Source organism: Acipenser ruthenus, chromosome 3 (genome assembly GCF_902713425.1).
Source record: "Acipenser ruthenus chromosome 3, fAciRut3.2 maternal haplotype, whole genome shotgun sequence".
Classification (NCBI taxonomy): Eukaryota; Metazoa; Chordata; class Actinopteri; order Acipenseriformes; family Acipenseridae; genus Acipenser; species Acipenser ruthenus.
Genome location: NC_081191.1, coordinates 44,206,663 through 44,232,765, shown reverse-complemented (window position 1 = coordinate 44,232,765; position 26,103 = coordinate 44,206,663). Strand labels below are relative to the sequence as shown.

The following is a 26,103-nucleotide window of genomic DNA, read 5'->3' as shown; positions in this document are numbered from 1 at the left end:
TCGTGGGGAGAGTGATAACACCTGTGTCGGGAGACTGGTGGATCAACCCATCAGACAAATCCATCACTCTAAATCATAACAGTAAGCTGGCTGATGTGTTGCCCTGTCTTGCTGCAGGGAACCTAAATATCTTCCAGGGTCTGTGCCAGAGAGAGGAAGCCACCTCCATGGAATATCCTCCAGACAGTCAAATTAATGACACTGACTTTAAGCAAAGGCTACTAAGCTTAGGTCTAGGATATATTGACATTGACAGCTGTCAAGTTAGTGATTTCTCTAAGGGAAAAATGGTGCAGCTACTGTCAGAGTACCAAGATATTTATTCCAAGAATTCCTTGGATTGTGGGCAAGCTAAGGGGTGTGTACACAGCATCCGCCTGACTGATGACCGTCCATTCCGTCTTCCGTATCGGAGGGTACCACCAGCCCATTATCAGAAACTGGGGCAAGTTCTGACTGAGATGGAGGAGAAGGGGATAATTAGAAAGTTCATCAGTGAATTTGCCTCACCCCTGGTCATGGTGTGGGAAAAAAAGATAGAAACCTTCGACTTTGCACTGATTTCAGGTGGTTGAATGCACAGACTGTAAAATACGCCCACCCACTATCACATCAAGTTGATTGTTTGGCAGCTTTAAGTGGCAACACCTTCTTCAGCACGATGGATTTCACATCAGGGTTTTACAACAACCCCAAGCATGAAGAGGATAAAAAGTACACCGCCTTCATTACCCCACTGGGCTTACAGGAATATAATAGAATGCCCCAAGGCCTGTGTAACAACCCTGCTTCAATCATACTGATGATGCTGCGCATTTTTGGAGACCAGAGGTTCTCCAATCTGTTGTGTTACCTAGATGACTTACTTTTTTTTTTTTTTTTTTTTTTAATTTAGTCGTCGCCAATTTTTTTTTTACCCCGGTTTTCTCCCCAATTTAGCATGCCCAATCATTATTTGTATCCTCGGCCCACCGCTCGCAACCCCCCCGCCGACTCGGGAAACGGCGGCTGGAGCACGCGTCCTCCGAAACGTGCTCCTGCCAATCCGTCATTTTTCACACTGCGGATCCACAGCAATGCTACCAGACCTATAGTGCCGGAGGACAACACAGAACTGGCAGCTCCACTGCAGAACCACAGGCGCCCTATCGGCCACAGGGGTCGCTGATGCGCGGTGACCCGTGGATTCCCCTGCTTACCTAAACCCTCCCTACCCGGGCAGCGCTCGGCCAATTGTGCGCCGCCCCCTAGGAACTCCCGATCACGATCGGCTGTGACATAGCCTGGATTCGAACCTGCGATCTCCAGGCTATAGGGCACATCCTGCGCTCCGCGTGGAGTGTCTTTACTGGATGCGCCACTCGGGAGCCCCCCCTAGATGACTTACTTTATTTGCGCCTACAGAAGAGGAGGTTCTGAACAGGTTGAGGGTGGTCTTTTACCGATTACGGGAGAATAATTTAAATCTTGCTCCAAAGAAGTGCCACTTGTTGCACAAGACAGTAATGCTCCTGGGTCATATCATCGACTGTGATGGAGTATCGGTGGACCCAGCGAAGGTAGAAGTATTCTCCAGCATGAAGAAGCAGGATCTTATGGAGAAAGATGGCTGTACTCCCTCTGTACGCAGGGTGAAGTCCTTTCTTGGTATGGTATTCTATTATCAGCATTTTATCCCTGACTGTTGCCAAGCCACTGTTTGCTCTCATGGCAGGACAGAAACAGAGGGGTAAGATCACGAAGGACAGAAGGGGTACTTTATCCTCTCAGTAGATGGATGGACTCGTACTCTCACAGATTCTGAATGCAAAAGATCGAGCACGACCTATATTATTTGCCAGCAAGAAACTAAGCAGAGCACAGTGGAAATATCCTGCCCACAGGCTAGAGTTCTTGGCTCTGAAGTGGAGTGTCCTTGCGAGGCCACTACCCACACTCATACAGTGAGACATCAGTTAAAGCTGAGTGGGAGAAAGCTACAAAATTCAGAGCAACTGATTTGACTCAGCATGTTCAGTAGCAACTGCCCCACCCCTGACAAGACACCCTACCTGTCCTTTCATTACAGGAACTGCAGAGTTATCAGCAACAAGACCATGTTATTTCAAAGGTAATACCATTTGTGAACCGGAAGAGAAGACCTTCCAGACGCGAAAGGCTTGGCGAAGACACAACGGTCCTGATGTTTAAACAGTGGGGAAGAAAGACTCTGAGGGAGAAGGCTATGACTGGGATCCATGATTTGGCAGGACACCAAGGGCAGAGCAGGACTACATCTTGCCAGACAAAGGTTCTTCTGGCCAGACATGTCTTATGTGAGACTGGTTACTTACTCTAAAGATAACTTATCCGTACGTGGATGCCTTGCTGCTCGTGTTCCGTACAATGGTATAAGTGCCCCTGCAACCTTTTACATTATCTGGCTCGCCTTTACTAGGCATGGACTTGATAAAAGCTTTACGCTGCCGTATTGTGGGCAACACAGTTTTAATCTCAAAACAGACCTTACCAGTGCTGGAAACATCTGCAGGTCTTGTAAACATTGTAGGATGTGCTAAAAGGTTCGTGCACAACATTAAAATATAAGACAACATTGCTCCAGTGCAACAGGAATTACGACGGCTGCCACTTTCTGCTAGAGATGCTGTTTCGGCTGAATTAAAACAGAAACCTGAACCCAAACTGATTGCTACTACTTCCACTGTACCAACCCCATTGCCTGTGTCTGATTTTACTACTGCCTGTGAAGCCTGCTCAGAACTGTCAAAACAGCGTGCACAAATCAATAAAGGTTGTCCTAAATCTGTGAAATGGATTGCACCAGAACTCATTCCTTACTTTCCTCTCTGCCACAAATTAGCTGTGCAGGATTCTTATGTCCTAAGAGGAACCAATCACCTGATTGTGTCTATAGCACTTATGACTAGGCTTGTTAATTTATCCTATTAAAGTCATCAGGGCATAGTGTGCACCAAACAGCAACTCCACGACTTATACTGGTGGCCAAAGATGGACACACTAGTGCAGTCAATTGTATTGTCTTGTGTGTCACTCCAGCTAAACGACAAAACAGCCAAAACTTCTGCTGCTCCATTACAGCCAGTTCAACTACCAGATGGACCCTGGCATAAACTTGCCATTGAGATAGTGGGACCTTTCAAATGTGGAACCTGGGATTGCTGTTATGTAATAACTTTAGTGGACTATTATACTAAGTGCCAGAGGTAGCCTTTACTTCATGCATTACCACTGACACACTTACCCTGTTTCTAGCTTAAGTCTAGCCAGAAAAGAAACCCTCACCACATTGTGACTGACAATGGACCACAATTTATTCCACTGATTTTGCTGTTTTTCTGAAAAAGAGATTCAACACATTCGTTCACCTTTGTACTACCCACAAGCAAATGAGGCTGTTGAGAGATTTAATAGAGTGCTCAAAGAATGCATACTGAATGCAGCGAGAGAACACAAACCTTGGAAGCCGACTGTAACTGAATTCCTACGCATGCTACAACTGCTGCATCTCCCTTTGAATTGTTATATGGATGGAAAATGCAAACTAAGTTGAATATCCTACCTGTTGTGAATGACTGCGACATGGATCAGCATATATGAGACACTGTACTTGGACAGAAAGAGAAAAGCAAAGTGTACACTGATGCTAGGAGAGCTAAAATTCTGATCTTCAATGATGGTGATTATGTATGTGTCAAGAAATGTGAACATGTGAGGAATGGAACAGCTAAGTCTAGTGACACTGTGAGAGTTGAGAGAAAGAAAGGGACAAGCACATACATGTTGAGTGATGGCAAAACATGGAACACATCGCACCTAGCTACGTACCCTGAGATGGCCCTGGATTCGCCAAGAGAGGTACCAAGAGCAACTCAAAAAAACAACACCGCTTCTGCTAGTTCAATGAGAAACCAACACATACGGTGACCACCCGCTTGGCATAAAGACTTTGTTAAATTATTAAAATACTGTTAACTCAACATTAGTAACAATGCTAACTGAATGTTGATTTCAGTACAAGTAAATGAAAAAAGAATGGATCTTTTTAGTAAAATTTAAATTGACATTTGAACTCTTCAATGCATTGTTATGTATCTTTATGATTTCAATTATTCTAAATATAGTATGCAAACCTTTCAAGAAAAGGTGAAATGTGTTTAGTCTAACATTTATTACTCACAAGTTAGATATACTGCAATGTATACTTTGAAGAGAGATTACGAGCTGTGTGTGTACATGAGGAGATGAGACTAAGATGGCAGATAAGTAAAGTCTGTTAATTGTACTGCTGCCTCACTGTGTTTTATTGTCCTGTTCTCTGGCTAAATACCACAAGTTCTCTCTATTGTTTGGTTGAACATTCATGTCTTTATTTGGAATGTTGGGGCTTGTGCGAATAGCCTCTATATATTGCCATGTGGCTAAGGAAACAGAACGTTACTTTGAAAATTATATACTTTTTATCATCAAGTATATACATAGTACAGGCAAGAAATATATTCTTGTAATATATGTGTTCCTACGTCATGATGCTAACAAACTGCCACCGTTATCAATCTACAACAAGCTTAGTACAACAAAAAATGAATTTGTATGTATATGTAAGACGGATGTCCTCCTTAAGGCAAATAAAAACCGCATACCACGAACGATCGTCCAATATTCTGTTTATATCACAAATATGTATTTTAAATAAATAGAAATAACATTTGTATAATATTAAATGAATGAATTCAGGGACTATTTTACCTGGCGGATATTTACTTTTATTTGCAACAGACTGTGCTTCGACGCAGATTAATTTCTATCCTTGTTCAAGGCCTCTTCACAACTGTGTTTTTAGGTAGAACCTTGAGTTCAGTCTGTCAATTTGCAGCCTAGGTGCATGCCTCTCTACAACGGAATCCTTTGGAATTTAAATACGTCAGCAGATCAGTAACTGGCATTTCTTAACTTCTCAAGGAAATCTGGGTCTAAATTAAAATAAGAATAGAAATCGGAAATGATTTCAGACATTTTAAAGTTGTTATAAAACACGTATTGTCTGAAGTACTAAAGACTAGCTCCATCCTGAATTTTAGCACTACAGCACTGGATTGGAATGTAAGCAAAGACACATTCAAAACTAGAAACTAGTGAGCACGTTATTAAAAAAAAGCTGAAATGTATCCCTGTGGAAGGGTGGTGGGCAATTCACTGACGCATAGGAGACAGAAATGTAGTTGAAACGCCGCTCCGGTGCACTGATTTATTTTGACCTGCAGAGGGTGCTGTTGTCCGTGACCACAGAGTTAGCAACACTGGTATACAGTCCGGTTGATGCCGCCCACTCGCAGGTGCTCAAAATAATAATGAAAACAAAGAGGGGAAGCCAACACACCCTCTTCCTCGCCTCTCCGTGTCATCGCCATGACTGACAGGTGGATATTACGAGGCTGCTGCCCTCTTTCTGCAGTACCCTGCATGCGCCAGACAGTCAGCACAGACCTAGATCCCTAGACAATCCCACACTAGATATACCCACTCTTCTCACATTGCAAGAGCTTGTAACTAAGGCATTTTTTGTATTGAACATTTTAATGCTATAGTGCTACTTTGGATGTTAATGTATTATTTTGTGTTGTTTTTTTCTCACTGGACACTGCAATTTCTTATTTACAGAGAGTATGTTAAGCCATTTATTTTAGTGTATATTTTTTAAATGTAGGGACTTTTATTGTAGCGTTTTTCACTGACAAATGTGTTTTTTCTTGTGCTTTTGCACTGCACACTGTAGCTTTAAAGTTTAATGTTTGTTTTGTGAAAATATTTGAAATGACAAAACAGTGGACATACTGCAGCAACGTTGAATTGTATTTTACCAGTCAATACAGTAAACCCCACTTATACACTTTTGCCTTAACGACAACGTTATGTCCCTAGGACAGAGAGCGAATGAATCCTAGTCAACAATCTCCCTCCCGACCTGTGAGGGCGCTGTATAACAGCAACAGTGTGCCCCGTACGGGATGGTTTGGCAGTTCATTCCAGGCTCAGTCTGAAGCAAGCCATCCAGGAAGGAGGCAGAGTCACAATACCAGAAGTCATCACCTTAATACAGTAAGCTATGTGTCAGTCATGGATTGGAGGATACGTGATTGCACTAGCTATCGAAGGGGGCGTGACTGAAGGGGCATTCACACCGGATGCGGCGCGCATGCCGCCTCCTTGTGCGTCGTTCTGCAGCTGCCGCAGACCACTGTTCACACCAAACGCGGCAGGGGAAAGTCCGTGGGTGGATGTACAGTGACTTTTGGTTGCCAAGCAACAAACAGTAATGCCAGCAGGAAGGGAAAACTCTTTTTTATACAGAAAACACAAAGCTTAGTAAAAAAAATATATTTAAAGTAATGAGGAGAGAAACATTATATTTTTTTTTTTATAAAACCTAATTTTAATCCTCCACACACACCATCATAATCCCCCCACAATTACCCAAAATATCAGGCAATTGTGTTGTTTAAAATAAAATAAAAACATGTTGCTTTTAAAAATTGAGATATTTTCTTTCTTTCTTTGTGAGTTTTGTCTGGTTTGCTGGGTACAGGCAACGAGAGTGTGAGTTAAAGGCATTATTATACACTGATATTACTGAGCATTATCGTATGATAATATCATGATTAAAAAATGCAACTACTGCCACCCCATTATATCAAACTTTTGGTGGGAAACTGTAATAGAGGCAACAATCAGTGGTACTGTGCATCTGACAACACAATACCTGGAACAACAAACAGCAAACAAAAAAAGATAACTGTGATCACCCTGCTATTAAAAAAAATGTAAGATCGCTGTGGGTCCATGACATCCTCAAGAAAAGAAAAAGGTACGGCGAATATTATCGGCTGATACAGGAGCTCCGGTTTGATGAAGGCAGATTTCAAATTAATGTTGTATTATTCAACTCTGGAAAATCCGAAATCAGAACCACAATCTTTTCCTCCATTTTATTTATTTATTTATTTTATTTCTTCCACGCAAAGGAGCCTCATACTTTCCCCTGGTTGGCTGCTGGTAGTTTACATCACGGTGCGAAAGTTGAAAATATTTTACCCTGCGCGCCGCTCTGTGGTGCCGCTTGAGTACCGCTGCCCTCTGCCGCTGCGCGTGACCACCTTCATTGAAAACAATTGCTTTTGCCGCGGGGCATTGCCACGCTGCGTCCTGTATGAAAGCCACGTAAGGGTATTTCAGGGGTTGTGACGAAGCAATCTGCTCCTTTGTTATGGTTACTGCAAGTACCTGTAAAGGAGACCGGGTGTAAACGTACCCTGAGTGTTTTGTGTTTTGTTTGTTGTTCTAACTGTTTTTATTTGTCATTGTTAGACAGCTAACACTATAACCGGGAGCTGTCGCTACAAGTCAGCACCAAACCTGGACTACACTGCACCACTGTTTCACGATCGTTGTCTTGCACCACACCTGCACAAAGAGCACTCACTGTCTGGAGAAGTGACAGTGTCTGTGTTGTGTGTTATTATTATTAGTTATTTATTATTTCGGGACTGTGTAGAGCCTGTGTTTATTATTTAAGTGTTGTTGACATGCAACCCAGCCAAATAAAGAGCGGTTTAATTGTGAACTGTCTTGTGTCTGTCATTTCCGGAGCACTGCATCACCACTGCACATGCGTACTGCAAAACCACAGTCCCCTAGGTGTTGTCTCTGCAAAATCCAGTATATATATATATATATATATATATATATATATATATATATATATATATATATATATATATATATATATATTGTCTCTCTCCCTCTCTTCTCCTTACCGTTTGATGGAGGTGTAGTACTGGTTGATGAAGTCTGTTGCCATGGTCAGAAGCCTCTCTCTGTTGACGGGCTCCTCTGAAGGCTTGCGGATCAGCTGATCAGGGAACATGACTGAGCCCAGACACCTCCGCTCTCCACAGGGCACCTCCTGTAAGCACAGGGCCAGTTACTGACTCCCAGAGAAATCATATCTACTCATATCTACTCACATCTGTGTGCTTGAGCTATGGCTCATTGGGGGATGGAAATATTAATTCATTTGTCTTCAGTTTAATTCCAGTTTAATTGGAGGTGATAGAAATTCCTTTCCAGCTATTGGCTTTTGGAGAGGAAGATTGGAGGGCGGGGTGAAGGTGGGGATGTTGATTCATCTCAACCCACATAGATACATAGATAGCGGCTAATGGGGATCAATTATCTAATTCATACCCCCCCCCCCCCCACCCCCACACACACACACCCCACACACACCCTTCCTCTACGGATCAGATATGCACTGAAAGGCTGAGGATCAATGTTAGTGATACTGTAAGAGGAACTGTTGCTTCCATCCATTCTAGCACAAAAAGACAATTTTACAATGGCCATCCTTTTCCTTACAATCCACTATTGCTACCTGTCAAGCTTCTGGCACACTTATTTATACCTGCTGTACACACTCTATTGGTATTGAACTGACACCGTGTACTGTACTGACTATAGACTTATTGCAATGACACTGTGTTCTGTACTGACTGTAGACTTATTGCAATGACACTGTGTTCTGTACTGACTGTAGACTTATTGCAATGACACTGTGTTCTGTACTGACTGTAGACTTATTGCAATGACACTGTGTTCTGTACTGACTAATGTTTTTAAACTAACCATCGTTGACTGCATGTGTAGGGTGTCGTAAAATAGCTGGCCAGTCTCCCAATTCTTGATCCGCATATACTTCTGGATCTTCGTGGGACAGGAAGAGCTGGAAGAGAGATGTTCAAATACAGAGCGATGTATTGACTGCCCATTGCCACAGTATACAGCACCTACTAAGTGCCGTCAAAAGTGAGAAAAGCGTCAACAAAACATCAAAATAATTGACAATAATGTTGAAAATCAGTGCCAATAAAATAAATACCAGTTCTTTACTGTACGTACTTTATCAGTGGTTTATTGACACTCAGTGTCTTTTTATGCTGTTTACACTGAGACGAGTTTATTTAAAAAAGAGTTAAAAAAAAAAAAAAAAAAAATTTAATTGTTCTATCTTAATTTCTTGTTTGTTCGATTAATCCCCCACATGATTTTCAAAGTCAAAGAAAATCTACGGTTTATGATCAATAAAGCTGGGGTACTTTATTCCATCTACATTTTTATTTTTGTCCTGTTTAATATCCTTTTTGCGTGTTCTGTGTCATGATTATACATTGTTGCTGCTGCTTTGATAACTGTTTTCCATGCTACTAACTATTCAATAAAAAGTGCCCCTTTAGCATTGTACTACACACTGGAAAGAAGAGTCAGTGCAACACTTATGTGCTTCCCCACCTCACTTCAGAACATTTTTCTAAAAGGTGAGAAAATAAATGTCAAAGAGCAAGCAGTTTCAAATGTGATTTATTTGCTCCTCCTTTTCCTGTTTTATGATGTTAGTAATCAGTCTGAGTGGTTCTGGATTCTGAGGCTCCAATATTGGGTTATTTTCATTTTTCTCTATATCTGTCTTTATCTGGCTTGTCTGGAGAATCCTAACTCCCTCATTCCATTCAAACCATGTGACCTTCAAAAGACTTCCTCGTTTTATTCAAATCTTCTGACTTTGCTTTCCCAATCTACTCTGAGAGGACAGACTACTCTGTCACATGATTTGACTGGAATGAAGAAGTCTGTTCAGTCTAAGGCAGTTAGACTTTTCCCGACAAGTTAAGACACATAGGGAGAAAAATGGTAAGAACTCAAATTTTGTTCAACAGAACCCAGAACTACTCAACATAATTGCACACATCATAAAAAGGCAAGGAGAATTATAACAATGAGCTCTTAAGAAAATGGAGATCACAAAGTTTCTATCAAAACTCAAAATAAAGTTTTGCCCTTAATAAAACACCAGCTACAGTTGAAGCATTTTACTGGATAAATATGGGCTCCGCGATAAATATAATTAAGCCCTGATTTTAGATATTACCTTTTAGTACAGAATAAATCCATATTACCTCAAATGTAAAGTAATGTATGTATTTAATTTCTTGATGGATGTTACTTGCATTACAAAATCCATTATCTGTGACAGGTTAGTGGGCAGATTCACAAGCTTGTGAATGCAAAATAAACTATGGGCTAAATTCTCAAAGCTATTTACTCCAAATCATCATTAGCACATTTTATCTAAAAGGACAAAAAAACTCAATTTACAGATAAGAAATATCTTTAGACCACTCACAATACCTGTCTGAGTTGTTTAGTTCTGGTTTGGTAACTTTATTGAGTGTGCTAATGACGATTTTGAGTAAAGAGCTTTGAGAATCTATCACTGTGACCGGGAGAATAACATTAATGCATTTTGCTAAAGTTTCCAGAATTTGGTTATCCTAGCAATTAAAGACTTGTGTTCTATGCACAATGGTGCTCTCATTATTCCAATATTAGTCCCCTGAGTGTAATGTCTTTATTTAATATAGTTACTCATAGTTGTACTTTTTTTCTACAATGTGTAGGAAGATTTACAGAACCTGTGGTGGTTTTAATTTTTCTGTGCAATGTGTTTGCATGCACAAGAACTTGAGTGATTATTAGTTTGCTTTTGTCTAAGAGATTAATCTTAGCCCAAATACCGCATACAGACACAATCCTTATTTTTAAATAAACAATGTGCCTACAATGCATTCCTAAAATTAAAAACATACCAACTTAACAAATCTAGGAAAAAATAAATAAATAAATAAATAAATAAATAAATAATAATAATACATTTCTAGAAAATAAAATGTGTTTCAGCATAAAAATGATTGTGATTATTCACCATGCCCATTCTTTAACGTGCTTGCTATTGCTTTGACATGACTTCACAGCTTTATACTTTATTTCACTTTGTACATTTTTACCAAGTTAAACCTGTGCACAAAAAGGATAATTGAGTTATTAGGAACGGATAAATAACCATTCCATATAGGAATTTGAAAGACCCCTTTCTTAACCCTATAGGTAACAGCCTTCTGAGATATATTTTGTTGTAAGTATACAGGGCAATGCAAAGTCTAGTTTAAAGAGAGAAGCCTTGAGGTTCCACAGCTCAGTCAGTCTTACTCACCCATGATTAGCAGTGGAGTTGGGGGCTCCAGTGGATCCTGGGGTGGGATTCCTGTTCAGGTCCAGAGAGGCCCTCTGATCTGTGGAGGTCATGTCTTTGGAGTTCATCTCTGAGTCAATTTTAGTCTCTTCATCTGCTCTGTCACAATTTAAAGGCTTTTAACACCAGCCCTGGTTACTCCCTCAGTGCCTGCCTGCCTCCTTCCCTTCCTCCCCCTCCCTCCCTCTTTCTCCTGGCTCCCTGCCCTCTCCATCACACCATATGTATACAGCCCTGACAGAGTGTTTAGTGAGTATGAGCCTGTTTATGAATTAAACCTTTCCTCCTGATTGGGTCGGTGCTTCCTTCTGACTTACCTGTCTCTGTCTCTCTTTCTGGAAGGGTTGGCTCAGAAAGAACAATATAAATACTATTTGATAATATAAATTAGCGTGTAAGGAGGAAGACGTCGCTTCACATCGCTACTGGCCCACATAGGTAATAGAAAAAGCAGAGCCTTGATACTGAAGTTTAAAAATCCATCTCCTCTTCTCCCTCCCCTCTATCCAACTTTGATTCACCCTTATAAATGTTTACTACCATACATTTGCAGTTTTTGCATGCTTTTCCCTTGGTTATGCTATGTATATACCATAGTTTACCATGTTTTTTTAATATGCTTACCTATGCTTTATTATACTTTCACTGTGCTTTAGTACACTTTTCTATGCTTTTACCATGGGAAACTATTAGAAGGGCAGCAATGGCACTTGTGAATCCCTCTGATTGGCTGTCTCAGATTGATTCTGCCCATTGAAGGAAAAACAACTCCAGCATCTTCATAAGAACATAAGAACATAAGAAAGTTTACAAACGAGAGGAGCCCATTCAGCCCATCTTGCTCGTTTGGTTGTTAGTAGCTTATTGATCCCAGAATCTCATTAAGCAGCTTCTTGAAGGATCCCAGGGTGTCAGCTTCAACAACATTGCTGGGGAGTTGGTTCCAGACCCTCACAATTCTCTGTGTAAAAAAGTGCCTCCTATTTTCTGTTCTGAATGCCCCTTTATCTAATCTCCATTTGTGACCCCTGGTCCTTGTTTCTTTTTTCAGGTAAAAAAAGTCCCCTGGGTCGACATTGTCTATACCTTTTAGGATTTTGAATGTTTGAATCGCCGCGTAGTCTTCTTTGTTCAAGACTGAATAGATTCAATTCTTTTAGCCTGTCTGCATACGACATGCCTTTTAAACCCGGGATAATTCTGGTTGCTCTTCTTTGCACTCTTTCTAGAGCAGCAATATCCCTTTTGTAACGAGGTGACCAGAACTGAACACAATATTCTAGGTGAGGTCTTACTAATGCATTGTAAAGTTTTAACATTACTTCCCTTGATTTAAATTCAACACTTCTCACAATATATCCGAGCATCTTGTTGGCCTTTTTGTATAGCTTCCCCACATTGTCTAGAGGAAGACATTTCTGAGTCAACATAAACTCCTAGGTCTTTTTCATGGTTCCCTTCTTCAATTTCACTATCTCCCATATGATATTTATAATGCACATATTTATTGCCTGCATGCAATACTTTACACTTTTCTCTATTAAATTTCATTTGCCATGTGTCTGTCCAGTTCTGAATGCTGTCTAGATCATTTGAATGACCTTTGCTGCTGCAACAGTGTTTGCCACTCCTCCTATTTTTGTGTCGTGTGCAAATTTAACAAGTTTGCTTACTATACCAGAATCTAAATCATTAATGTAGATTAGGAATTGCAGAGGACCTAATACTGATCCCTGTGGTACACCACTTGTTACCTCGCTCCATTTTGAGGTTTCTCCTCTAATCAGTACTTTCTGTTTTCTACATGTTAACCACTCCCTAATCCATGTGCATGCATTTCCCTGAATCCCTACTGCGTTCAGTTTGAGAATGAATCTTTTATGCAGGACTTTGTCAAAAGCTTTCTGGAAATCTAAATAAACCATGTCCTATGCTTTGCAGTTATCCATTGTCAATGTTGCATCCTCAAAAAAGTCAAGCAGGTTAGTTAGACACAATCTCCCTTTCCTAAAACCATGCTGACTGTCTCCCAGGATATTGTTACCATATAGGTAATTTTCCATTTTAGATCTTATTATAGTTTCCATAAGTTTATATATAATAGAAGTCAGGCTTATTGGTCTGTAGTTACCTGGTTCGGTTTTGTCTCCCTTTTTGTGGATCGGTATTACGTTTGCTATTTTCCGGTCTGTCGGTACAACCCCTGTGTCAAGAGACTGTTGCATGATCTTGGTTAGCGTTTTGTAAATAACTTCTTTCATTTCTTTGAGTACTATTGGGAGGATCTCATGCGGCCCAGGGGATTTGTTTATTTTAAGAGCTCCTAGTCCCTTTAACACTTCTGCCTCTGTTATGCTAAAGTTATTTAAAATTGGATAGGAACAGGTCGACATGTGGGGCATGTTGTCTGTGTCCTCCTTTGTAAAAACCTGTGAAAAGTAATCATTTAATATATTTGCTATTTTTTTTCTTCATCTATGATTTTGCCATTTGTGTCTCTTAGACATTTAACCTCCTCTTTGAATGTTCTCTTGCTGTTATAATATTGGAAAAACATTTTGGAATTGGTTTTAGCCCCCTTAGCAATATTGATTTCTATTTCTCTCTTGGCCTTTCTAACTTCCTTTTTGTCTTATGTTTTCAGTTCCAAGTACTCTTTCTGTGTACTTTGTTTTTGGTCCCTTTTAAACGCTCTGTAAAGTGCCTTTTTTCGCTGAATATGTTTTTTAATTGATCTATTAAACCATTTTGGCCATTTTGTTTTAGATTTAAATTTGTCTAGTTTTGGGATGTAATTGTTTTGTGCCTCTAGTACTACATTTAAAAAAAAACAGCCATCCTTTTTCTGTGGATGTTTTCTCTATTTTACTCCAATCTACTTCTGTTATTCTCTGTTTCATACCTTCATAGTTTGCTTTTCTAAAATTGTAAACCTTAGCTTTAGTCATTACTTTTGGGGTTTTAAAAAATACTTCAAATGAGACCATGTTGTGGTCTGAGTTTGCCAATGGCTCTGTTTTAATTATTCTGTCTTCATTATTTGAAAAGACTAAATCAGCCTCCCCTCTAGTCGGTGCCTTGACAAATTGCTTTAGGAAGCAGTCATTTGACATTTCCACCATTTCAATTTCATCCGTCGTGCTTCCCACCAGGTTTTCCCATTTTATACAGGGGAAGTTGAAACCCCCCATTAGTATGGCTTCTCCTTTACTACACGCATTTCGAATTTCATTGTATAACAGATTATTTTGCTCAGCGTCTGAATTTGGCGGTCTATAGCATTGCTCCTATTATTATGCCCTTTGAATTTTTGTCCATTATTCTGACCCATATTGATTCTGTATTGTTTTCTTTGTCCTGAGCTTCAAGACTATTTCTGATGTATAGCACCTGGGCTTCAAGACTATTTCTTATGTATAGAGCTACCCCTCCGCCTCTTCTGTCCTGCCTGTCTTTCCTGTACAGTGTGTACCCACTAATATTATATTCGTCTCCATCACTCTCAGACAACCAAGTTTCTGTAACACCTATCACATCGTAGTTACTTGTTAGTGCAGTAGCTTCAAGTTCTAACATTTTGTTTCTGAGACTTCTAGCATTAAGATAAATACATTTAATAGTGGTCTTACCTGAGTTGTTGCCCTTGTTTTGATGTGGTCTCCCTTCTGTTTTTTTGTTTTCTCCCCCCTTTCTTTCTAGTTTAAATGCTTCTGGACCTCCTCAAGGATCCTTTCTCCTTCTGTTTAAGTGCGGTCCGTCCCACCTATATAGATAGTCCCTGTTGTAGAATGTGCTCCAATGTTCAAGAAAGGTGAAGCCTTCCTGTGTGCACCGCGATTTCAGCCATGCATTTTGATTTTGTATTTCCAGCTGTCCATATAGGTTTCACTATGCACAGCGCACCATTAGCATCTACATTGACGGTATTAGCTACTATTAAAACAACACATTACTCTGTTTTGTATTTGTTGATGCAGGGCTACTTTAAGGTGTTTAATTCCCCTGTCTTTGTAGAAAGCCAGTATCTCCTTCTCCATCCTCCATTCACCAATTATACCCAGCAGGTTCATTTCCAGCTTTTAATAATAATAATAATAATAATAATAATAATAATAATAATAATAATAATAATAATAATAATAATAACATATACTGCAAACCAAATGGGGTGATGCTGGTTGAATAGTTGTGTAGAAGTGCACAGGAATTGAGCTTTGATAGAAATAGACACAAAATAATACTGTAGTATATGGGGATTTAAAAGAGCGTTTCAATGCTTCTCAGGGAAATCAAATCAGCAGCTACAGTCAAGTTCAGTTTTACACTAACATATGATTCCTGGGTGAATGTGTGCTTCTGTAGTTTATCCTTCTGTGCCATCTTCTTCACTAGAAACATTATTTACAAAGAGTCTGCTTCCCTATTAGCTGGCACGCTTAGCAACCAGTGACAAGCTTTGACTCTGTAGGTTCTGTTGAGTTGAAATGACTTAGGAAGCAGTAGCATGCTTCCTACTAGAAAGGCAAGCAAACTGGGAACTTTCTTTAACCAACTACAGAGCCAGATATAATGGTTTAAAATGAAAAAGCATGTTTAGTGCATGCTTGAGATCTTTACACCAAATGGAAGTGTTTCTCGGTTTATGGAATTTTTCTTTTTTTTTTAACTACAACATTGTTTTTAACTTTCCTGTTTTACTCAAACAGGAAAGTCAGGTCCTAGGCAACACTGTGAACTAAACAGCCGCCCTCCTGATACCATCTGCAGCCACAGGGGTAACAGGTAGACTAGAGGTGGGACTGTAGACTAGAAGTGGGATTTCCTCCTTCCTTCTGATTCCCTTCACAGGTTCTAGCCAGTTCAGAATGCTGCAACTTTATACCAAATGAAAATGATTATTGTTAAAGCTCCTGTACTAAAATATGCTATGTACGTTTTTCTGTACTTATAACGTGTTACAAGAAAAAGCATAAAGCTAGATAACAACCATGTTACACATACAAACATTATGGAAATACTATTACGTGTCTACATTGTAAATGCACAACCACATGTATAATTAAAAGAATGCTAGCTACAGTTTTCGTTTTGTAATTAAGCATGTTGTTGCATTTAAACTGCAAGTGTACTGGCTGTGCAACTACAGTGTAATTACAGTGCAATAGAGACATTTATGTAAAGAGTCACCAAAACTTACTGGCCCAACTTAAATTGTCTGTGATCTGCGCAGGACTCAAGTCATGTTCCACAAAAGGTGGACTACTTCACTTTCTGTAGGGGTTTATCAGCTTATGACATTGATAAACAGGTACTTTGTTACTGCTTTTGTAGTTTGCTACAACTGCTAAAATTCACTATAAATACAGTAAATGCTGGTAACTTACCATTTGGTTTAATTGTTGCATTGTCCTAATCAGTGTCTGAAACCAGTGAATCTGAGTCATTGCCATCACTTTTTAAAGAAATGAACTACTTCAAGCTGATTCTGAGCTGCTGCACATTGGACAGTTTATTAGTATTTAGTATTTTTAGGACTCCCTGACTGGCTCCTCTGGTAAAGGCACAACAACTTGGTGTACAGGCTGAGATATACAGTCAGTGGAGCGCAAGTTCGCATACTGGCTGTTAGCAGTTGCTGTCTGTTCATCAATGGTAAGTGTGGTATTAGCTTCCGTGCTCCGTGAGCTCAAACAGACATTTACCTTTGAGGCTGTGATCAGAGGATGCCCACTGACCTTCTGTTCTCCTGATATTCTAAATTGGGTCACTGACGGTGAATTCTGTGTTGTTATTTTTAATTACCCTTCAGAAATATGTATCACAGTTGATACAGGGTTTGGCTGTAACATTCTGGTAACAACAGTAAAACATTGAAACAATTATCCCAGTTTTGAATTCTTCCTCTTCACACACTTCTCCTGAGGATGGCTACCTGGGTATAATAGACCTATTTAGAATGTGTCTAATAATTCCTGATTCAATCCTCTTATAAACAATGTAGTTCTGTTCACAAAGAACAATGGAAATATAATAGCATTTTACATAGAGTATCTGTTACAACCAAACCAAAGTGTGTTGCAATCTTCTTTCCTGAGGCAGCATACTCAGGAATGTCCTGCTCTGCTATCTCCATCAGTACAATTCAGGGGCACATGAAGCATTTATATGAAAGACAGTGTGTAAAATTCTAACAGTCTAAGCTGTGATGGAGTGTATGTTCTAAATGTTAATATAGAGGCTTTAGGACCCTGAGGGTAAGGAACATACACTCCATCTTGGTAAAGGATATGAAATGGGTTAATTGTTTAATTAATGGTTTAAATAGAGTGTATGTTTGGTAATCAAGAGCCCTTTAAAAAGGGCCAGGTTCAACCTGTCTAGAACCCCTTTCACACTGACATGCTCTACCAGAACCTACCCGGGTCAGGACCCGATATCAATGCCCTGGAAGCAGTTGTTATGGACGCTTCCATCAAGCTTCTCTGGATTGAACAGTCGGCCCAAATGTTGATAAATCAAATGTTTCTTCATCCCCTCTGCAATCTGGCTCATGATGTGTCTCAAGCAACAAAAATATGCCTAAACAGAATAAACAGAAACGTTCCTTGTGGAAGTGAAACTGCTTGTTATTTCATCGGCTTACGAATGACCGTAATGCATTTTGTCTTGCTCAATATTTGAACCGGGTCAACACGGGTTCGGCCCAGTTATGTGGTTTCACACTACACAGGATTGTGACCTGGGTAACCAGAACCCGGGTCGGGACGAAAGGTTAGGAGTGCCAGTGGAAAAGGGGCTAAGGAGAGAGGGAGGAGAGCACACGGTGCTCAGTGAAAAGAAAGGTAAACAAATGGAGAAAGGTGAAATAGTTTAACAGGCTTAGCCTATCCTCCTTTAGACAGGAAAAGTACTATTTAGTTAGGACCCGAGACGGGTTAGGCTTTGTTTTGTTGTTTTTGTCAATAAATATACGCTATAGCGTTTATGCTGTTTCTACCTGGTTGATTTAAATACGAAGACCACGTTAGTGTGGGCTGACGCATACAGAACTAAGAACAGCAGCCTGTGACTAAGTGGGTTGCAGAGCGCAGGTGTGGAAGTGATGCGGTGCACGAGTATAATGTTTTATTTGGAGGAGGGTTTGTATTCCAGGTCGTTTGTGACCGCAAATAATTATCCTAGGCAATACACAGCAATGTGTATTGCACTGTTAATCTACGGGTTACAGTCCCGAAATAATAAACACACACAAGACAAACACACAATCACAAGTCCACAGTGAGTGCTAACTTGCGAGTGGTGAATATACAATTTCTCCATGAACAATGGTGCAGTGTTTTCCGGGTTTGTGCTGGCCTTAAGCAACAGCTCCGGATCGTGTTAGCCATCTAATAAATAACAAACAGACTCAACAAAACAAATAAACACTAAACACTCACGGTTATTTTATATTTGGTCCTACAGCATTTCTCTTAACCATAAACAAAGGAACAGATCACCTAGCCACATCCCCTTTTGTGCCGTCAGTCATGCACCCTTGGTTAGCGAGTGCAACCGTTTCTCCTCCAATCCGCGGTTGCCACATCGCTTTCCCTCTGTAGCAATGACTTGATGTGGCTACGACCCCTTTCCACCTAACCCTTGGAATGAATTGTCTGACCAATTGTCTGGGGCACTCTGTTCCCTTTATGCAGCAACCTCACAGGTTCGGGAGGGAGATTTATAACCAAGATTGATTCACACAGCTTAATACATCACAAAGCCTATTACAGTCAGAAGGCGTGGTTACCCCTAAATACTTTCTTTTTAGACTTCCTGATAACAAAGAAATCATGTTGCAGTGACTTTTCAACTCCCTCAACACTGATAGAATGAATAAAGTGAGGCAAGCAGTTGAAAGGTCATGGCATTTACAATGTTGCTGCATCTCCATCTAAGCGATGAATGATAAATTAAATAACCCGCAGCCTCGTGTAAATCACTGCCACAATGTTACATTGAGTGCACGAGAAACTTGATTTTAATCGTACACAAAAACTTTCCTAAACTGATGCCAATCAAGAGTTAAATGAATCTGACAAAGACTTTGTCTGGACCTGTTGAATTTCCTTGTTAAGATTGCAAAGCATTAATTTAAAACAAGTGTGTAATCAACTACCAAACCAGTTTAATGTGACATTTGAGACACAGATTTATAGTGCAGTGTGATTCCCAGGCACATAATTTTGTTAAGTTACATTTCTAAATTAACAGACAGTTTTCATTAGTGCCAAATTATTTTTACAAAATCAAATCGCAGCCTACCTGACCAGTCTGTTAAAATGCTGTTCTAATAATTATTTATTACGTTCAGCAATGAGCCTTAACTTTTACATTCCATCTATAAGGTTATAAAAAAAAAAATCACAAAACATTTAAAAAGTTGCAGCAACACATTTTCAGGGTTGTGACACGAATGACCGAGGTTGAGTCTCAGAGACAGTTTAAAGTTCAAAATAAAGCTTTTTAATAAACAAAAATACAAAATAAATCAGCACAAGGGCCAAACAAAAAGGTTTTAAACAGAAAATAAACACAAAACAAAACTTATAAAATAAGGCTTCCAGGCTGGGTGTTGCCTTCACTGGATTAGCAAAAACAAAAAACCAGCACACACAGAAAAACACAGTTGCTTCCTCTCCTAAAACTCTTTCTCCCAAATGGAAGGCCTCCTTTTATGTCAGGTGGCTGAGTCCTTAATTGAATGATTAATTGTTTGATTGCTCCCACCTGACGCAATCAACCTGGGCAGGGAGGAGAATTTAACTCCTTCCCTGCCAGTATTTCTAAGGGCAGAGCCCTGCTCTGCCACATACCTCCCTCCACGTACAAAGTACAGAGGCCGCAATCGGCCAAACTCCCCCCCCCCCCCCCCCCTTTGAACCCAAGCCCTCCCCCCAAGAGTCCCCTTATGTCCCTTGGGTGGGCTATTTCAACGGGCGGTGGTGGGCGGGGTTGATGTCAGCTCCCCCAAGCTTTCTTCAACAGCAGGGGCCCCGGACCTTCCAAGAACATGAATGCTGGCAGGGATCTTGGACCCTCCAGCAGGAACAGCGATTGTGGCACCTCTAGTGGCGGAGGCGGGAACGGCGGCCCGTCTCCCTCTGGTGGCGGAGGCAGGAACGGCGGCCCGTCTCCCTCTGGTGGCGGAGGCGGGAACGGCGGCCCGTCTCCCTCTGGTGGCGGAGGCGGGAACGGCGGCCCGTCTCCCTCTGGTGGCGGAGGCGGGAACGGCGGCCCGTCTCCCTCTGGTGGCGGAGGCGGGAACAACGGCTCGTCTCCCTCTGCTGGCGGAGGCGGGAACAACGGCCCGTCTCCCTCTGCTGGCGGAGGCGGGAACGGCGGCTCGTCTCCCTCTGCTGGCGGAGGCGGGAACGGCGGCTCGTCTCCCTCATGAACAGCAGGCGGACCCTCTGGGACAACAGGCGGAGACGATGGACCCTCAGGAACAACAGGCAGACCCTCTGGAACAGCAGGCGGAGACGGCGGCCACTCCGGCAACGGCAGTTCCAGCTCCTCCAGCGGCAACAGTTCCAGACACTCTGGCATTGGCGGTGGTGGCTGTGGCCATTCTAGCGGTCTCTGAAATCGGGCTGGCACCTCCTGTCATCGCAGTCGGGTGCGCCTCCCCTGAGCTCCTCTCAGCAGCATGTGCAAGGGCTTCTCCCCTTCTGGCTCTCAGGACGGCAGCTCCACCTCTTCTGACTCTCGACGCACCAACTCCCCCCTCTTGGGCTCTGGACGCACCGACTTCCCCCTCTTGGGCTCTGGACGCACCGACTCCCCCCTCTTGGACTCTGGACGCACCAACTCCCCCCTCTTGGGCTCTGGACGCACCAACTCCCCCCTCTTGGGCTCTGGACGTTCGGGCTCCTCCCACTCAGGCGCAGGACGTTCGGGCTCCTCCCACTCAGGCGCAGGACGTTCGGGCTCCTCCCACTCAGGCGCAGGACGTTCGGGCTCCTCCCACTCAGGCGCAGGACGTTCGGGATCCTCATACTGGGTGGGGCAGATGGCCACTGTGTGCCCATATGCCCCACAGCCGGAGCACAACTCTGCCGCGAGCCCTTTTAAAAACAGCTCCCAGTTGTCATCCACCTCCTCCTGGGCCAGCTCCATTTCTCTCTTTTTTTTTTTCAAACAAAAACTCACAAAAACTCAAAAAACAAAAAAAAAATACTGCCCTGAGCCTCCAGGTAGCGTTTTCCCACTTCTGAGCACCAAATGTGACACGAATGACCGAGGTTGAGGCTCAGAGACAGTTTAAAGTTCAAAATAAAGCTTTTTAATAAACAAAAATACAAAATAAACAGGCACAAGGGCCAAACAAAAATGTTTTAAACAGAAAATAAACACAAAACAAAACTTACAAAATAAGGCTTCCAGGCTGGGCGTTGCCTTCACTGGATTAGCAAAAACAAAAAAACAGCACACACAGAAAACCACAGTTGCTTCCTCTCCTAAAACTCTCTCTCCCAAATGGGAGGCTGAGGCCTCCTTTTATGTCAGGTGGCTGAGTCCTTAATTGAATGATTAATTGTTTGATTGCTCCCACCTGACACAATCAAACTTGGCAGGGAGGAGAATTTAACTCCTTCCCTGCCAGTATTTCTAAGGGCAGAGCCCTGCTCTGCCACAAGGGTCCTTATTGAAGACAAATGATTAGCGTCTACACTACACAGCATTTAGTACTGTACTCGAGAACCAAACTCGAGACCACCTTAGGCAGTAGTCTTGAGTCCGGTTCTAAATTAGATCGCATCCGGTAGTGCGGTTTGTCAGAAGTGTGGACGTGTAATACCAAACTACATTTTTTGTGAATCCTCCAGTATCCCAAAATGCTTTCTGATATGTTTTGACGTGTGGACATTGCAAATACAGTACTTAGAACTGGCGCCTGAAGGAGTTGAGAACGACCATCAATACTGCTGTACCATTTTTAGGCTTATATTGTAAAGTGGTGGATCGTGGAGCGATGTGGTCATATTTATGGCATGTTGATGAGGCCTATGCAAAGCTTGCCTATGGCAAGACTGTTACTGCCTTCTCCATCGCTGATACCTTGTGTTTAAGAACCAGACCAATAATGTTCATGCTAAGCAACACTATGTCTTCCGTGGGCACAGGCCCCATATTTGCAAGGTTGTAAACAGGCAGTGCATGGTGGGATACTATCGTATTAAGTCCCACAGTCCATTGTGTTGCTAGGAACTGTAACCAAACTATTTACAACAGTGTTTGTACGCACTAAGCCCAACTAAACATGAAACGGTACTTTAGTGTGTACTCTGTTAGGGAAGTTTCATCAGCCTTCCTTGAACCTAAGTAATGGTAGAAAGCTTATCTTCCGATGTCTGCAGTGGAGTCAGTAAGGAGACGATGTAAAACAATCCAAATATCTTTAATTAAGTTTGCAAACTGGAGCGTTCAACAGAGCGACACAGACTCTGTTAGCAATTGCAGAATCGCACACTAAAACAACATTTCATGCAGCTTATATAGTTTCTTGAGCTTAGTGCATAAAAGAGGAAGTTATGCAAAGCAACCATACAAGGACTGGTTGTGCAACCTAATAGGAAATGAGAACCATATAAAGGCACAGTCGGGTTATATAACAGGAAACTATCTCCATGTTTGGAGAGTCACAAGATAGTCACGAGACAGCTATCTATCAAAACATGTTTATGCTATTGTGCCAGTACAAACTATTTTAAACTAGCTGCTCCTTGTTACCCACAGAGTTGTTTACTTTAAACTCTTCTTGGTCCGTCCGGATGGGGTGGTTGATGGTGAGTCTGATTGGTTGTTGCTACCTTAACTGATGGGGAAATGCTCCCCCCGTGAGTTCCAAAGAACAGCCAGTTCAACTTAACACAAATACACTTTTATACTTATCATACATAAAGTTATTATTGTTCATATTTCATGTCCTACTAGCCCTATCGGCTCAGGACAGGATTCTACTTAACGTTACATTCTACATTGTTACCCTAAACCGATTTGTTTATGTTAATGAGCAAGCCAAGCAATTGCAATGTTATAAAAATTCCATTACAACTCTTTGAGCTGGATTAAGTAAAATGCTTTTGAGTACGGTTCTCAAGATCAGTTATGTAGTGTGGACAGGGCCAAACTGTATCCTTTATTAGTTCAATTTCTTGACCCCTCATCGGGACAAATTAGATGTGGAATGCTGGAGATGCTGTTTAGCAATGATGATTCTACTGCCAATGGTATTTTTAACCTGGTCAGCGACTTCTTCTTGAACATTAAACAATCGTGAGGATTCGCAAACCACTTAACTTGACCACTGATATGGTTTCTACTGTATTAAGATGGAGGTATACCAGCGAGTCCGCAGCAAATGATTCAGAGGTAGGGTTTTTTCTTTCTCTTTTTTTCCCAGGTAGCTTTTGGTAATCTTGCATATAATTAACAAAACGGAAACCTAAGAACAAAGGCAGGCTCAACTACAGTACTCGCATAGAAACACACTAACAGCCTGAACATATCAAAATGAACATTTTAAGACAAGAACTTCACAAAATTGGTTACCTAAACATAAAAGAGGCATGTTTTTGAGCTTGGCCAGCCCTGGAGTATAGCATTATTCTCCAGTGGGTCTTCTTTGAAAATAACCCCCATTCTCTCTACAAATATTTACATTTCATATTTATATTTATTAACATTGCATGTATAAAAACAAATTGTAAAGAAAAATATCTTTCAATATGTTGCGTTTTAGATTTTGTTTTTAATAGGCCTACTTTAAATCTATTTTTCTGAAGTGTTTACTGACATTTTTCAAATACTAGCTGTACCGTTTTAATAGTTATTATTAGACAGTCCGCTGCCATGTAGCCTACTTTAAATTACTTTACGATTTCAGTTTGAGTGCCTTTAAGATGATCTTACGTAAGATGACACTGGCTGCACTCTGATTCTTATTGACGTTTTTTATACACAAATAAGCTTACTTGATTTGAAAAACGTCATGAACGATACAAGCAACTTCTTACACTATTTAATGAGTATTACACAACAAAATATAAAAGCTGAACATTAAATTTCAACAAAGAACAACAACAACTTGTTAATGAAAAAAATTGTAGCCTACTTCAATAGGATCATTAGCCTGCTATATTATAATAATGATCTGGTTCCCTCTTGCCTTTTTCAATTAATATAATTTAATTAATAGAGAATAAAAACATACTAAGATAACAACTACCTAGCCTAAGTTTATTTAATTGTTTTTGTAATCTACCAGCAGCTTCTGTTGCATCGCTGATAATAGTGCAGACTGTGGAAACCAATGTTCCTGTTGGGGTGCATATATATATTTTTTTAATCAATGTCGTCCTTCTGTACGTCCTCTGAATGCCTTTTAATTTGTTTGGTTTTTTAAAACAATTTAAATGCAAAACCATAACAAAACATATATACAGACTTTTTTGTTATTTATTATTTGGACTGCGGTTACTTAATCTTTCTGCACATACTATTACTTTGTATATGATGTAGAATATGTGAATGTAAACATCAAACACTAGTACGTACAATACTCTTTCAAATAAACGTGTTATGGTTTTGAAACGTGTTATGATTTACAAATTAAGCATTAGTCCCTGTGACAGGATGGCTGGACGGTGACGTCAGACAGAAGCAGGAACTAAAAACACCAGTACTGCAGATCAAATTAAAGGATGCGGCGCGCCGTTTTATTTTTAAATAACAAAAATTAAAAAAAAGTTTTAAACAAAACGAAACACTTGCTCACAGACCCAAAAATAAAACAGGTAAACAAAAACAAGTCACGAACACAAAGTATAAATAAACCATACAGGTCAGGCTGGGCTGTAGCCTTCACTGTTCCTGTATCTTTTTTAGTTTTGTTTTTCTCTCCTCGATCTCTCCACTCTCGCTCCTCATACACCCACCACGAGTGCAGCGAGCTGCAGGCTTTTATATCATGGCCGAGGGGTTTAACTGGCTAGTAATTATTCTATTACCCCTCGGCCACAATCTGCACGAGTTTATTAATTTAACTGCTGACACACATTTACACAGCAGGGCTCTCTACCGCCCTGCTACAGTCCCATATTTCTCAATTCCTGTGAAATCTTTTGGTAAACTTTATTGTTTAAGACAGTACGACGTTGTGATCCATTCTCAAAACAAATCCACACTACTCCTCTATGCGCCTGTGTCCTTCTACTTTGAACAGCAGTGCGAACACACCTGAGCCATGCTGGGTGGGCTCGGCTTGGTTAGGGCTTGGCTTAGTTCGGCTCAGTAGTGCAAGTGTGAAAAGGCTGTACATCACACTAAATCTCGTTTATTTTGAAATTATACTGAACTGCAACGTTGAAAAAATAAGTAGTCGTTAATGCACTGTATTTGTATTTAAATCTAGAAATGGGACTGAGTTTTGTTAGCAGAAATAAAGCTTATATTCTGGATAAAAGAAATGTGTTTGGCCTGAACTAGCAGTATACACTGTGAGGCAAATTCCGTTAGCAAGTTGAAGGAGAGAGAGAGTGTGGGATTCTGCACCTGTCAAGAGTGGATGTGGACTGAAGTGAACAACCTTCGCCTGGCAAGTGTTGTTCAACTTTCAACTTTCAAACGCTCAGAACAGCCACCCGTATTTTCGTTGTGAGAGAGAAGAGCGTTATTAGAGGAGCTGCAGTAAATCGCCTTGATTCGCCTTTGCCCTGCCAACCCAGTGACATCACCTCAGACGTTCCTGGATCCTCAACGCTTGATGTGAAATCTGCAAAAGCGTATCTATACTGAACTTTTATTGATTTCCTATTTTTTGTGTATATAAAAAATATGTTGATTTAGCATGGGGCGGGGACCAAGATCCCTTTGCTTCTCATCTGTCCAAGATAACTAGC

At 40.9% G+C, this 26,103-nt stretch overlaps 1 protein-coding gene across 2 annotated transcripts in view; it reads right to left on the bottom strand.

The window, feature by feature from the left end:
* Positions 1–11,254, bottom strand: part of LOC117394670 (nitric oxide synthase 3-like) — a 42,313-nt gene extending 31,059 nt beyond the window's left edge. For both annotated transcript variants that reach the window (XM_059012983.1, XM_033993091.3), the window contains exons 1-3: positions 11,123–11,254; positions 8,701–8,797; positions 7,833–7,981 (exon numbers count right to left, since the gene is read on the bottom strand). In XM_059012983.1, the coding sequence (XP_058868966.1) occupies positions 7,833–7,981; positions 8,701–8,797; positions 11,123–11,229 (353 nt within the window). In that variant the 5' untranslated portion in view covers positions 11,230–11,254. The remainder of the gene's footprint in view (positions 1–7,832; positions 7,982–8,700; positions 8,798–11,122) is intronic.
* Positions 11,255–26,103: the final 14,849 nt, after the last annotated feature.